This window comes from Haliaeetus albicilla, chromosome 19, assembly GCF_947461875.1.
Source record: "Haliaeetus albicilla chromosome 19, bHalAlb1.1, whole genome shotgun sequence".
In the NCBI taxonomy this organism is placed as follows: Eukaryota; Metazoa; Chordata; class Aves; order Accipitriformes; family Accipitridae; genus Haliaeetus; species Haliaeetus albicilla.
The window spans coordinates 18,991,793-19,007,995 of NC_091501.1; the positions used below are offsets into that span (position 1 = coordinate 18,991,793).

General features: G+C 42.1%; 1 protein-coding gene across 2 annotated transcripts in view; it reads left to right on the forward strand.

Annotated features, from left to right (window-relative positions):
- The window catches only part of ST8SIA1 (ST8 alpha-N-acetyl-neuraminide alpha-2,8-sialyltransferase 1), a 123,923-nt gene extending 110,185 nt beyond the window's left edge, over positions 1-13,738 (forward strand). For both annotated transcript variants that reach the window (XM_069806637.1, XM_069806636.1), the window contains one exon: positions 12,009-13,738. In XM_069806637.1, coding sequence (XP_069662738.1) covers positions 12,009-12,495 — 487 coding nt within the window. In that variant the 3' untranslated portion in view covers positions 12,496-13,738. The remainder of the gene's footprint in view (positions 1-12,008) is intronic.
- Positions 13,739-16,203: the final 2,465 nt, after the last annotated feature.

Sequence of the window (16,203 nt, forward strand, 5' to 3'; positions counted from 1 at the left end):
TCAGCCAAAGCAACTGATCAGGGAGACGAGCCACTAATGGTAGCTTTTGCTCCTGATTATTCAGTAACTGCTTTAAAATAATGGCTTAATCTATGTTCACATCTTTTAGTGTTTATTGTAATCACATAAAGCATGTGTGAGTTATTTAGTATTAATGTGATTGTTAGAAGTCCTTTGATAGAATTTCTACTGTAATTCAGTATTAATTACTCTGAGTATTAAAGAAAAGGAGGGGGGTTTTGTGCTGCCTGAATCTGAAAGAAATCTTGATTCTGTAGGAGATGGCAACTTGCTTTCCTTAATCATTTGAATGTGAACATCTGTAAATGCTGATGGTTTTTGGGTTTTAGAGAGAAAAGGTATCTCAAAGGAGTACAAACCCAGGATTTTATAGTTTGACCATATTTTCACATACAGCACTTGTTGGTAAGGTGCTTACCCATCTCCTTCACAACTCGGGTGGTATCAGTGGGTCACCTCAGTCTAACTCCTGTTGCAGTAATGTTTTAGCACTCTCATGAGGGGAATTGATGCAAAGACCTGAGTCAAAGAAAAAGAAACGAAGCTAGGACTGGATGTATTTTTTTTGCTGACTAAAACTTTCAAATACAGTTTAAGTTGTCCCCAAGCAATTTACAAAGCCAAGCTGAATAGTTTCAGCTGAACAACATAGAGCTCGGTTCAGAAAACGGGCCAAGGCAGATGCCATATTTTATGAGAGGTGAGTAGTCACCTCAGTCACTGAAGCTGTGCTAGGCCCAAGTTCAGTTCCCTTTTCTGTGTGAGGGGACTTAATCTCGTAGGAGGCAGTCCGAACCATCAGCAAAGGGGCATGCTAGGCTGGTGCCATCAGCGTCATCTGCTGACACCGTTCCAGTTTGTGTGACTGAACAGGGAGGGCCTGAAGGCTGGCTGACTTCACCACCAGTTTAGATGATCACCCTCTTCTTGTCTTCCTCTCTGATTTAAAGAGTATCGTACATCACGTAAAATTAGCTTTAACAAGAGGGTTTGGAAGACCCTTCTTCACTCATTGCTGATATCTGAGATTGCATTGCCCAGGTGAGTATCCTGCCAATTTTGTCTTCTGGAGTCAAGCTCCATCCAGTTCTGACAACTAGTTGTTATTGACTGGTCCCTGAGATAGGGAGTTAAAGAGAGAAAGGTTTTCTTGTCTGGTATTTCAGAATGTGAGAAGGTGGGACCACATCTGAGTTATGGTGTATTATATAAAACAAGGGGCATAGCACCTCTAGATGTGTGACATGGAAAGAACACCAACTACAGTTACAAAGCAGCTACTATTTAATATGGTATCAATGCAGTTGACCCTTCTCTGGCGTTTGGAAACCAAGAGAAATAGGGAGGTGCATGTTTTGCTCCACTTTCCTCAGCCACAGTGCACAGAGGGCTGTAAAGTACTCGGTGATATGCACTGCCTTTCAAAAGTATTACTTTGTCCTAGCAAATAGCATTTATTTCCTGCTACCTTAAAAGAAAAAAAGGGTTTTTTACTTCTTTTACACTGTATCTCCTTTGAATGAAGTTAATGAGGGGGAAAAAGGTGAAGGAACTCTAGTACTTTCACAGGTATCAAAACAGTTGAAGACGAGATTAGCAAAAGCTCCAGCATGTTTCAGATATCCATACTTTGATTTTTTTCTTTTTTTTTTTGTCAAGACTGTTCTAGCTATAGCAATTTAAATTGAGTACAGGCTGTACTAACAGTTGAGGAGAAACCTTGGCAGTTTAATCGTGTTGAAAAGAAGTTTAAGTGACATTCTCAGCATTAAACGCCATACATCTTGGAAAAATATGTCTGGATGATCCACTCAAAATAGTGGGCTCTCCTAAGGGTACCATACTGGAAGCACAGTGCCAGAAGCATCTATCAAGCCTTAAGAAAAGGTAAAAAGAAGTTGATATTACTAAAGGGCAAAGAAAAGGGAGATTAGTGGAAAAAGAGAAACATCCTACCAAAAACTGAAGTTATTTCCAAAGGAAACAGAATTTATTATAAGCTCTGGCTGATTAAATATTTTATCTATGTGGCAGGCAGAAAAGTTTCCAAAAAGAACTAACTAGAGGAATGAAAACCTAATGCTATGTCCTCCTTCCAGCAACAGAATGTCGTGGTTTAACCCCAGCCAGCAACTAAGCACCACACAGCCGCTCACTCACACCCCCCCCCATCCAGTGGGATGGGGGAGAAAATCAGGAGAAGAAGTAAAACTCGTGGGTTGAGATAAGAACGGTTTAATAGAACAGAAAAGAAGAAACTAATAATGATAATGATAACACTAATAAAATTACAACAGTAGTAATAAAAGGATTGAAATGTACAAATGATGCGCAGGGCAATTGCTCACCACCCGCCGACCGACACCCAGCCAGTCCCCGAGCGGCGAATCCCTGCCCCCCACTTCCCAGTTCCTAAACTGGATGGGACGTCCCATGGTATGGAATACACCGTTGGCCAGTTTGGGTCAGGTGCCCTGGCTGGGCGTGAGAAGCTGAAAAATCCTTGACTATAGTCTAAACACTACTGAGCAACAACTGAAAACATCAGTGTTCTCAACATTCTTCTCATACTGAACTCAAAACATAGCACTGTACCAGCTACTAGGAAGACAGTTAACTCTATCCCAGCTGAAACCAGGACACAGAACAAAGCAAAAGAGAGCAAAACCCCCCCACCTCCCACCACGTGCGTATGGTCAGTTGATGACCGGATATAAAAGAAGTGCTCAGGGAAGACATAGGGAGACTGTATGAACTATTTGCAGCTGTGTTCACTGTGGAAGAAACTGAGGACATTCCCTTTGCCCATGGGGAGACTCAGCAGGCTGAAACTGAGGTAATTAGTAGAGAATTTATGGTATAGATACAGGATGGATGTGAACGTATTGGCAGGACTGGATGCACCCATGAGTGCTGAAGAAGAGTAGTGTGTCCTTCCTCACTTAAAACTGCCTTGGTACTTGAAGACTAGAAGGTGTTAAAAAATGGGATCAGTGTTTAAAAGTAGTTCAAAATAAAAATAGTTCAAGTAGACCTGTAAGCCTGACATTTCTACCAGCTGAATTGGTAGAGACTATTTTAGAAGGTAGTATTAGTGAACACCTGGATAAACATATGTGGTCTTGTGAAGTCAGCACTGTTGAGTCCAAGGGAAATTTTACCTCCTAAAACTTCTGGAGTTCTTTGAATAGATGCATGTGGATAAGGGTAATCTATATCCAGTAGATAAAGTCCATCTGAATTTTTAAAAGGCTTTTGACAAAGGGGTCAAGAGAATCATGACATTAGAGGGAAGGTATTGGTAAAATAATTGGTTAGAAGGATGCGGAGGGTAAGAGATTAGGTAAATATTTGGAAGTAAGATTCACTGGGGTTACTGAATTGACAAACTACATCAGTATCAGGAAATCTTCTGAGCTGCAAATACTTGGATGTGCAGTTTAAAATGCACTGGTCATGTTGTTACTCTTCCCTAGGTGTCTGTGTATGAGTTGCAGAGTGAAGGGCGGGCTCTTTCAAAGATCTAGCGTGCAGTAAATCGACACATCTCAAACACTGTTGGAAGCCTTAAGAAGCATCTACGAACACTTCTAGGCATAATTGAACAGCACCAGAATTGCTGAGAAATATTGCTGTAAATCAATATTAGATGAAAGTAAAACTCTTTTTCTTCAGAAGTGACATTTTGAAAGCTCAGTGAAGGTAGTGACTTCAGGGTCTACAGCGGCAGTCCTTGGGCTGGCTTGAATTCTCCTGGCTCATTTCAAGGGATTTTCCTAATGGCATGAGCTCTTGTGCCAAGGACTGGAAGGGACTTCCTTGTCTGTCGAACTGCTGTTCGTTTATCTCTTTTTCTATCTTTCTAGCCCTATGTTTGGCTTCTGCTAATCTAACTGCTCCAGAGCAATTTATCGCCTCTTCTGCTTATAGTCTGCTGTACCAGTTCATTGCTCGATTGCAATGCTCATTGCCCTAGGGATGCAAAACAAGTGAGGTTGCCCAGGGGGAGTGGCTAATAGAGGAAATACAGAGATCTTCCGCATATTTTAGAGTTGTGTAAATTTTACCCTATTTAAAATATTGTAGATTCACCACGTATTCCTGTGGGCTCTGAACAACTGTTTTTATTATATCAAGCTTTTAGTTGACAGTGTTGTGTCATCGGGAACTGCACTCCAGCTGCAGGCCATGTGGCATGATCTCAGAGATCACCAGTGATACATGTACTATAGCTTAAAAAAGGTGCTCATATACTTAAAAAGAGCTTATCCTAGTTAAACTTGTTGCCATGCTGCCTGTCAAAGCATCTACTGTTGTAAATAATTTCTCTTCAGTCTACACTTTTTGTAGCACAGAGCATCTTTAAAAGAAAACACATTCAGTTCAAATATTGCTGTTTTCTCTCTATATCCAGTTCTCTTTGGAAAGAGCTCTAAGAGGTTGAAGAGAGGATATAGTTGAATCTCACCTTCACTGACATTCGCAAATTATTAATATGCAAAGGATGTCATGATGTTAAAGAGAAAACTCAAAAGACTTAGCAAAAGTGTTCTCAGCTATGAAAAGGTCTTTCATGGCTGTAATCATCTGGTATTTTTTAAATTTGGGTTACAAAACATATAAGGCCAGCGTGAACAGACAGGAAAGCATAATGTTATTAGCTTTGTGTTTGCTGCAGTGCTATTGTGGGCAGTCATCTACAGAGACCTGTGTCTGGAGGGTAGCTGGGTAAAAGATGTAGACATGCAGGAGATACTGCACTGTTCTGTTCCTGTGTGGTTGCTGGCGCAAAGACACAGCAGACTTTCTTAGGGAACTTGTGTTAATCGAAAGTAAGTCTCTTGAAGACTATATCTGGACTTTGTTGCAATTCTTTTTCCCACTAAAACCTGAGAAAATGTGTGATCTGGTTATGTTTCTTCTCACAGGCTTGCTCTGGCATGCAGCCCAGTGAAATTAAATGCTAAAGATACCAGACTTAGTTCTGTGTTGGGGTTTTTTTCTAGCTGATTTCATTGGTTCTCTATTTTCTTATCCTCCAGACTTTCAGCTGTAAAAGCTGTGAAGTGTTCCAAAGATTTAGAAATACTAGGCAGCAATTTCGTTTTGACGATACAAGTAGTTTATAGCCATGCTGTTCTGCCTATCTTTTATATTATTTCCACTTGTGTGTGACTTTAGCAGCCACAATCTTCAAAGAGTCAAACTAAGACGAACAGCTCATCTTTTGAAAGCTAAGATTCAAGCTGTCAGATAACAGAAAGGATTGATGTTTAGCTCTGCTGGTTTTGGAAAGAGTAGCTATTAAAAGCACATTCTAATTTGGGTTGGCAGAATAAGGATCACACACAGTCCCAAAATACCAGTGAACACTGATTTTAATGTTTCATTGCTTTGGTGTGCAGGATAGCTCTGTGTTCCATTGAAAAACAGAGAGTCAGCTTTCCCTTGGCACTATATATAGTATTCCCAGGGCGACAGCATAAGAGCAGTAATGGGTGGAAGTTTAACACCCCCCATCCCCAATTAATACTGAATTTAGTCATAAAAGTAGCCTACCTCTTCAGGGGGATTAGAGCCTACCTCTGCAATATCTAACTGGACTTTCTGAGTGCACCAAATTATTCTGAAGGTCATGTGCTAAGGACAGTGTGTCATTAAGGAACAGGCTGGCGGAGAAAGACGTAGTCTGCAGTCACCGTGGGAGAGTGTGCTTCCTTGCTTTTGGGTCTTTGGAGCTGATGGTGGGAGTAACCAGAATCCCTGACCTGGAAAAAGCCACTGAAAAGGTGTATAAAAAGGAGAATGAGGCTAATTTGTCTTTAATTTTGGGGACCAGGGATGAAAGGAAAGCACAGGCTCTTTGGGGTTGGAAGCCCCCCTCCATAAGGAAGAGGAGGCAGTGGGGGGTCTCAGCAGGCTGCAGGCTCTGCAGAAGGGATGAGCTGAAGTGAGTTTGGGAGTCAGTCGTACCCTGAGAGGAGCGAGCGTCTCTGCTGAGAGTCTGAATGGAAGATGTGCAGTCTTTGGGTCTATAAAGGGTAGTCAGGTGGGAAGGGAGGAGGGCAAAGGGAAAGGAAAAGATGGGAATACCGTCACTCCACCCGTGACGCGAGCTCTCGACTGGGTGACCATGGTGTCTGTGGAGGGACCAGCAGTGAGAACAGGGGAGAATCCCTCGTGCTGAAGCTGTTTGAAATGAGATTAGATGGAGCACTGGGGATCTACCACAGGAATAAAAGCCTCCTGCATTGATGGAGAATGTTTGGCATCTGTAATTTTATTGGTTTAATGATCAGTCTTTATGATTGATCATGTTACTTCGTACCTTTTCTAATCACTTTGAAGTTTATTATGGGCCTGAATTTTTTTGCCTGAGGCTCTGACCATACTTCCAGTGAGATCAGAGTTGGTTTTGCCATTGACTTTAATGGGATTATGATTGAATCTCAAGTCAGGTAGCTATCCTTAGGCTAAGTAAACAGTGGCTTGTGTAGTCGGGGAAGCTGGGATAAAACAAGAAAGGGGGTCAATTTATAGTACTTTAAGTGCTCGCTTCTGGCTCCCTGTGTGGACAAGTAGAATAGTCTACCTTGCACCTAATGCATGCTAAAAGTGCCTATGTGGAGAATGAGCACATGGAAAGTAGCATGCTGTTAATTGAGACGCAGTCTGTGTCTTAGTAAGACGGGCTATACAAGCCCCAAAGGGGCAGATAATCAAGAAGTGCATGATATGAATGAGAGCACAGGGTATTCAGGAGCACACCACTATTTGAAAGCATAAAAGCATTCTGAGAAATGAGTGAAGTAAAACTCCTCTGTCACAGCAGTGGAGGTTCAGATGTGTGAGTGCAAGCTGACTTGTGACCCCAGCTGTAAGCATATTCCAGCAGCTGCAGCAAATTGCTAAATCATTCTTGGCTAATGCTGACATCAAATTATCTAAATAATTTTTGTAAGGTTATCCTTTGCCATAGGGACAAATACGTAAGTCTTTATATGCCTTCTGTCCTATTCCCTTGAGCTCTATTTGTCTTAATTTCAAAGTAAAGCACTAGTTCTTTGGCATCTGAGCTGTTCCCCTTGTTACCCGAACCTTTTTTTTTTTTTTTCTCCCCAATAAGTCAACTTGCAATTAATTCAGAATGCTGAACTTGTGACTCTGCAGATGCCACCACAGTAAATAACTGGGATATCATCACGGGCATGCGATAGTGACTCTCTGGGGAGATCAAAAAGAAATGAAGGTGTGAGAAAATGCTGCCATTATTATCTGCAAGCAGGTTAGCTCAATGTCACTGCAGAAATTCTTGTGGTTAGTGGAAGTCATCTCTTAGTACCAGAGACCAGTCCTGTCCCCAAATACCTGCTAAAGAACATCAGTAAGAACATTAAAAACAGATTAAAAACAAAACCCAAAATACTTAATGCTCTTAAGTCTTTGATTGTACTATCGTGACAATGTGTGGTGGCAGTTTTCTCTTGGATGCATCATTCTCTCTGGAAGAGTAGAGCAGAACATTTGAGGGAATTCTACAGCTGGTATCAAGGAAATTATTTCTCTGATATCTGTGCAGCTGTGCCTACACGTGCCTGTTGAAAATTGTGCTTTTTAAGTTGATCTGTCATGTGGACCTGACAGCAAAAATGTGTTGCTGATGATTTTATTTGCTCGCTGTCCATTAATGAGAGCAGGGGAAGTAAAGCGCCCGGGCTGAGCGTGCTCTGATCTGCTCTCACCAGCGTTCACGGTCATCAGCACCTCTCTGGGCTGCCGTCAAGCTGCCGGGATGCATTACTGCAAATTACTGAGCGACTGGCGTAGTCTTCAGGTGCTGCTCAGGGCTTGGGACATTCCAGATCCAGTTTTATCTAAATGCTGGCAGCCTGCCATGCATTTGTGTGAGCTTGACTGCAGAAGATCAGAGGACAACCCTGAAAGCAGTTCAGCTGTTTCTTGCTCAGAGCTGAGCTGGGGAGATAATGTTGCCTGAGATGCACTCTTGCACAAGGGGCTGGGTCATTTGATGTGTTTCTTTTGAGGGCTGGTGAGTGGGGAGGAGCGCCACAGCTTCTGGACCGTGCCACCAAGAGTACCGAATGTTCAAAGCATGTCAGGTAGAGGCGAGCACTAAGTAGGAACCAGCGACTCCTCGTTCAAAGAAGGCTGGGCGAGGATCGGCGCGAGGGGAGGCGTTCGCATCCAGATGGGCACAAGGACTGCACCAGGCCGGCGGTGTCCGCGCCAGGACAAGCAGAAAAAACCACATCGCCATGCTCCTCACGCGTGCACTACAGAGCTGGTCAGCTGCAGAGGAAAAGCCCTCCTGGTCTCTCTGTCAGGCATGGAGTAACCTCCTCGCTGTCTGCTGGGGCGGGCGCTGTATGGTGCCCTCAAAGCCACCGCTGGAATGGCGTTGCCTGCAGGAGTCCGTGTCTGGATTGGGACTTAAAGGAAAATACACTTGCGCTTCCAGTACTATTTGTAGAAACTTGCTGACGCACAGCGTTTGTCCCCAGATTTCTCAGCTTCTAACCAGCCTGTGAAATGTCAGAAAGCTGGACAGGGCTCCTATCTTTACAAATGGGGAACAGAAAATTCCATTTACTTCTAATATCTCCCCTCATGAGGAGCACAAGATGGGCAGCAGGTTTTTGGCTGTGTTAGGTTGTCAGACCAGCCGTAATCAGCATGTTTTATGTTTCTACATGGCTCGTGGCCACCTGTATAATGTCCATCTGTTGAAGCGGGCGTGACGCCTACTGACACTGCGATCCGGATCATTTGAATGAGGCATGGGTTTCCAGGAGGTGATGATGTTCCTGAAGGACAGTTTGCAGTAGCATACAAATGCTGTCCCTTCTGCGTGAAGTCCTTCCCATGCACCGCTCTCATGGCAGTGCTGTTCACTTCTCGTTACTTTAACGCATTTGGGGAGATTCATCTAGAAGAAATGTAAATGCATTGTGGCAATGATAGCAAATGAATATTCAGAGACAGTCCCTGGCCCTCTGTGCAATTTTAATTTATTCATCTTAGAGCTGTGCAGTGCTTTTCTGTGAATGGTAAATTTGCTGAAAAATGCAGTTTTAGAATAACCACATTTATTTGCCATCTGAAGTGAAATTAGTTAACTAGCTATAAGTGGGAAAGGACATGGTGAAACGGGCTTCCAGGAGTGACAGAGGACCTGTCTGCCTTGCCCTCAGCCAAGGTGCAAGGACCCCATCACATCAAGCTGTGTGCTCAAGTTCCCTTTACTGTGAAAGGAAATTTGAACCTGCATCGCCCACCTCCCAGTGCGTGTCCCACATCATGGGGAGGGCGATAGGCCAAAAGCCTGCTGCTGGTCTTACTCTACCTTTTAAAAGCAATTAGGGTTATTAGAACAGGGTTTGGATACTGAGGCTCTGCGTGCCTAGGTGAATATTGAAAATATCAAGCTAGGTTGTTTTTCGGGTTTGTTGGTTGTTTTTTTTGTTGTTGTTGTTTTTGTGGGGTTTTTTTACCCTCAGTGACTGTGTTCTGATGGAGTGGAACAAGTTTGATAGGATGGACCCAACTCCTGTACCTGATCATCTGACAGGTTGTTCTGCTACTCATTTGGAAGAGAGAATGGTAAAGCCTGTTTTGGGGAACACCTAGTTAAAGGTCTGATATTAATGGATTGAGAAGGCCCACATGAGAAGGTACAGCCAGGCAGTGAATTTCTGCCAGGGCACCTTCATCATGGCTGGCCTTCTATATTCAGCTGTGTCTTGGCTATTTCTACAGAAAAGAATGCCAAATGCAGTAAGATATGAAATGATTGCAGTAAGTTACGACATGATTTTTATTGTTTTGTTTTGTATGTTCAGGTTGAATTGATTTCTTGCTTGAAAAGCAGTGGCTTTGTCTACATTAGCAAATAGCACCATGCTGTAGGAGCAGATCTGCAGAGCAAAACAGTAACGAAGACCTGGGTAGATTTCAGGGTGTTTACTTCAAAACAACTGTATTCTAATCCTATGTGAAGGAAGTTTTGAAAGAAACTCGTAGCAAATCGGGAGACCAAATATTGCATGTTGAAAATGTCAACAAAACCTTGCAACTTACTAGGAGTATTTTGAGTTTTCTGCCAAAACAAAGACTTCAAAAAAACTGGTGCATATTCATGAGACATTTCAATGCTGTCGAAGCTGTGGGGTTTTTTTTGTTGTTGGCAATTGTTTCAGTTGAAATTTTATCTGGTGCTTCTTGAGGTCATCTGGCATCGTACTTAAACCTGTGTATGTTGCTGTGTGTGATTCTTGCTATTGTTTCAAAGAGGTCTCTACATAAAATTGATCTCTTCATAACCATTTAAAAAAGGTATTCTTATACCTATCTCTCTGCCTGCACCAGAGAAAGGAAAAAGAAATCCAGTGCTGCTGTCTCAACTTTCTTGTTCCAACTCCTCTGCTGCGTGACTGTGAAATCAGTCATGACACATTTGCTTGAGCTGCGGGAAACTGAGAGAGAGGAGGCAGCAACAAGGGCAAGATGGGCATTTGGGAGCTGAGAAAAAAATTAGGGATCATAATGCGGGAGGGCAACCCAGCTGCAATGAAAAGAGTGCGTGTGAGGCTTGTGCAGAAGTGGTTTTTAATAGAGTAAACTTTGCCTGCATGCTGAAGTCTATAGATACTGTCACGTGCTAAAGGCAGGGAGGACTTAGTGGTGCTCTGAAGATTACGTGGACTCTGAAAGAAAGCACATTATCAAGAGTAAATCATAGTGACTTTCTCATGCAAACGTACCCTCCAATGCAGTCAACACCCCAGGACAGCAAGTGTTCCTGTTACTTAGCAAAATTGTGGTTTAGGTATTTTATTTTACCATGACTCTGGCTGCTCTCCGTATGAGTTACGTCCAATGATACCTATTCGGGATACTTTAATATTTTACTGAAATGTGATTTGTTTCGTGTCAGACGTCAGGACAGGTCAAACATCAGTGCAGGTTGTAGTGTGTGTGAATGGCCTAGGATTTCCTGCCAGGTGTCTCACTCATCTTGGTATATCCAGAAGCATATGGCAAGGAAAGGTTACAGTCTTGACAGGATACTGGTTTTGGAGTAGTATGTAAGTCTAACATCAGGGATAAAATAGACATCAGCAAATAGCTATTGGCAATTTAACAAATTGTAACCTGATGGTTTTATATCAAGAGATGAGAAGATCATCACATTAGAGAAATAATGTGTACATAGACATTGCTCTCCTCATAGTTGCTAACTAGTGTCTCCTTTAACTTGCATGCTACAAATAACCAGCTGCTTTTAAACATGTTTGGTGCCTGATGCTAAATTTTTGTGGTGCCACTTACCCTAAACAATTCATTGATTTTTGGCTTATTGTTTGTAACAAAGTATGTTCTTTGAGATTTCTCTCAGTTCCAGAAAGACAATTAACCGCTATGGTAGTGCAACCTAAATCGCTATACGGGCATAACAAAACCAATTCTTACAAGTCTTGCAAGTTTTATAAGTCCAAAGTTTCTATTTAAATATTTCTTGGTATTGCTTGTTCAGCATGTAACTTGGATTCTTTTTTACTATGGCTTTAAGAAACAAGAACAACACAGACTTTAACATTTCTTTTAAAGATTCCTGTGCCTGAAAACATAAGTTGGTCTTCGGACAAATGAAAAACGTCACTAAAAAGGATTGATTTTCAGGAATATTGTCAGTGTTCATTCAGGGTTTTTTTAAAAGATTGAATCAGAAACATTTGGTGTTTTGGAGTTAGCAGGATGCCAGATAGTTTTCAACTGTCTATTCAGGTTTATGTTTTCAGAAGAAGGGCAGTGTCAGACAGTCAGAAGTTTGTCTGGACTTTCTCAGGGCTCAGGAAAGGTGTGCAGTTAATTGTAAATATGGGTACAAAGAGCAGCTTTTAGCTGGATTTTGAAAAGACTGGGAAAACCGAGGTGTGACCAACTTGTTTTTCTCTGTTGTTTTACAGGTTCCAGAATCTGCTGTGGTCTCGAAAAGCGTTTGTGGACAGCGTGAAGGTGTATAACCGCAGCTACATCTACATGCCAGCCTTCTCGATGAAGACGGGGACAGGACCCTCCCTACGCGTCTATTACACCCTGGAGGACTTTGGTGCCAAGCAGGCGGTCCTTTTTGCCAACCCCAATTTCCTGCGTGACATTGGGAAGTTCTGGAAGAGCAAAGGTATCCATGCCAAACGGCTTTCCACAGGACTTTTCCTAGTTAGTGCTGCCCTCGGTCTGTGTGAAGAAGTAACAATTTATGGCTTCTGGCCATTCTCGGTGGACCTGCACGGGAAGTTTATTAGCCATCACTACTATGACAATGTCTTGCCTGATTCTGGATTCCATGCCATGCCGGAGGAATTTCTACAGCTCTGGTTTCTTCATAAAAGTGGTGTACTGAGAATGCAGCTAGAACCATGTGAGGATCCTTTAATCCAGTCTTCTGCCTGAGGATCGTAGGAGTCAGTTTGGGAGATCCAATAGTTTTTAATTTCCATGCTCTCCAACAGAGAGTTCTGTTTTCTGTTGATTCTTTTTAAAGGGAAAATAATCGTGGGTCTGCATGGACCATAAAAATGCTACTTGAAGGCCAAATGGAATACGTCCTTAATGTATAGTGCTTTATGGAACTGGGGTGGGGGAAGCGAATCTCTCCATCGAGTCCATTCAGCAGCATTGTGAAAATCATGTCAGAAGCAGCACAGCTGAACTTTCTGGGGGACATTTTTAAATGACTGATGTAAAAAGGGCATTAAGGCTCAGAGAGTCACAGAGCCACCCACAAGCTTTTGCTGACAGTGCCAAATATGACTGTCTGTTCAAAAATCCATTTCATTCCAGATTGGCACCTCATACAACTTTCCTTTTTTTTTCCCCTCTGTTTGGGGGTGTGTGTGAGTAGGAGAGCATGTGTGTGTTGTTGGCTTTCTTTGTTTCTTTCCTTTTTCTTTTTTTTTTTTTCCTTTTTTTTTCTTTACTTTTTTTTTCTTCTTTTTTCCCCCCCAGTGGAAGGAAAAGGAAAGGTTTAAAAGCCCCAGGAGCTGAGTACCATAAGCTCCTCTGAAGACTCTTGGGAAAGTGAAGGGTGCTAAGAATCTGGTTAGAAGAATGTCCTAGGAATGCCCTGCTACTGAGTGTGGATGAACCTACCTGTTGTAGGTTTTATCAGGATAGTTTAGGTCATTGCACTTATAGCTATGCTAATGCTATACTGTGGGCAAGAGCTGGTTAAGGGAAACTGGTCTGAAAATACTGGTTTTGTAATAAACGTTTTAGTGAAGTGCAGCCTGGTTTCAGTTGACCTGCTGCAAGATTTCCACAGTGACTTTTGTAGTAGGGATGGTTCCTGACCTGTTTTGCTGTCCAGCCTTAGGGATTAATTCTGTATTCATTTGGACTCCAGATGTTCATTGACTGTCAAGGGGATTTGAGGTGTTCAGTGGAATGCAGAATGAGGTTCTTCATTTGCTTATGGCAGAAAAATTGCAGAAATGAATGTAAGTGTCATTTAAAATGAGTTGAAGCTTCGAAAATCCTTGCTCTTTGTGTGACTAGTTCTTCTGCTTGGATTGTAACGTTAGCCTTAAAGACTTGTACTTTTCTCGCAAGATTCTCTCTGGTTAAAGATAGTCTGAAAAATAAAACAGCCTTTGGGAGCACTGAAAAGCTGCATAGCCAGCAAGAAAAAAGAAAACGGCAGGCCCTTACGTAAGGCAGCCTCTCTCCTTGCAGTGGGTGAATTATGTCAGTGTGCGCATTGCGCGCGCGCTGCTCCGGCCAGCACAGCGCCTGAAGGACTGTTTTATTTTGGGTTATTACTTGGGCAGCAGATGGTCCTATCGCCATGTAAATGAGAATTCTTTTTTTTTTGTTTGCTTTGGTTTAGCACTGTAGGACAAGAAGAGAATACCAGCTCAGTCCATGGTGCAATTTCAGCTGCAAGATGTCATCATCGTTAACTTTAAAAATCCAGATCAGTGTTCTCTTTCTTATCTTTCCATCGTTATTAGCTGAAATTCTAGTCAAAATGTTGAAGCGACAAAACTGTCATCAGGTTTCCACAATTTCCTGTGCTACCTGTTTTAGCTCCAAAGTGCTAGTATTTGGGGGGATGTGTCCTATCATATGTTGACAACGTCTCTCTTTGTAGACTACCAGCTGCAAAGTTATATAGATATAATTAAAAAAAAAAAAAAAAAAGCAAAATCCATGGCTCTTCTTTAAATATGAATAATTCAACTATCTACATAGGACACACTAGAAAAAAAATAATCATGTTTTGCTTTTTAAACCTATGTTTCATAATAAAATCTTCTTTCTAAATATGGATATTCCAAGCATAAAGTGGGTGCTGTTCCGTAGGATTACAGGGCAGTGCTAAACTGTAAAGTTGGAAATTTGGATTAAAAAGCATTCTAGAGATTGTTCTGATAAAATCTGAATGTGCTTCTATAACCCATTTTATCATTGTCCATATTTTTGTTAAAGGTACAGTCAACACACTGATGGGACATCACTCAATAATTCATTCCCTTTCATTATGTTTGATCTATGATGTGGGTACTCGCTGAGGAAGGATTTGAAAGTAAAATATTTTCTTTACTGCTTGTTATGGCAGAATTGTACTGAGCTGCCTTTCTTGGCGAAGAAGAGGTGCCTGTATGGTTTTTATTGTGCGCATCAAGTTTTGCATTTTTTAGTGCTTTAAAGATTACATTATCTGTGAGAACAACAGTCAAAATATGGTGTGCTAAAATGGCACTGCAGCAGTATGCCAGCATTTCCTTGGGGGTGGGAGGGAACGAGGAGAGTAGGGGGGAACTGCCTCTTTGCTGGTCATTTTTTTTATATTTTTACCAATACTTGGGAATTCAGTTCTGAACCTCTCTGACAGCTCTCCAACCCTTGGTAATCCTTTTTTCCATGTCTTGGGAAAATAATCAGATTAGAAGAACAAGAGAAAAACACGTATTTTTTTTTAGGAAAACTCTGTGCAGTGTTTCATAATGTCTGGCTTCTTCATGTTCAGCTGGTGCCCTGAGTATCTGGAGCTGATGTATTCCCCACCCCTGTAAGACTGAGGCAGCCTGAACCTGTAGCCTGTGGTCTTTGTGAGTCCCTTCTGATGTCTGCTGTCCTGACTTTTGCAAGGGGGTAGCTTCCAAAAAATTATGGGGGTAGGGAGACCTAGGCTGTGTTTGATGTGTGACTGATGTTGGAGAAATTGATAATTCTGGCTCTATTCACATTTATGTATAGTGAATATAACTATCTTACAAAGACAACCAAATTGGATGGGCAAGTAAAGGCTTCAAGGATAAATAATTTTCTATAACTTCCAGAAAACTGACAGCTGAGAAAAGAAGTGAAAAGAAATGCCCCTTTTGAGAGAGCAAAACCTGTTTTAGCTGGCCGACTTGTCAGTCCATGCAAACACTGGCCAGCGATCAGCCTTTTGCCAGGCAAGTAAAAAGGGATGCAGGAGAGTACTGCAAGTGTTTTGTGGCAAGAGCAGTCACCAAAAAAAAAAAGAAAAGCATCTGGGAACGTGCGAGTGGCAGCTGCATGACAGAAATGTTGGAGTAAATATGCTCCGTCAACACTGCTGCTCAGCGTGAGGCTTGCCTTCTGTAAATCTAGGAGTGGGGCGGGTTGCATGTATAGGATCATCGATGTGAAATATGGCATTGCATGCAAGGGACTGAGGCTGTATCCTTCTTCGGGAGGGAGGTCACACCATGGGATAGGACCATACTTCTCCTTAAGGCACAAGCAAATCCAGGAGGCTAACTGTAAGTGTTAACCGTGAGAAATCAGCATCTTGCAGTCATGGCAAACTTTGGTCAGCGTGATTATATCCATCCAGCACTTACCTATTGATTGATTCCAGTCCGTTGATGATCCAGAATATTGATTGATTCCAGTCCGTTCCAGTCCCTTAATCAAATCTCATTGCTTGTCTTGCTGTATTTTCGTTGAAGTGAATCGAAATCATAATGTTTATTTGGCTGGTGAAATTCCCTACTCTAGCTTCTCTATTTCCACTGCCAGTCCCTAAATTTCTCTGATAGTGTAGCTAAAGCTGCACAAGTCTTTGCCAGGTTGAAAGCTACTGCAATTCATCTTCAATAAAAACTAGTTCAGACTGGCCAAATGATT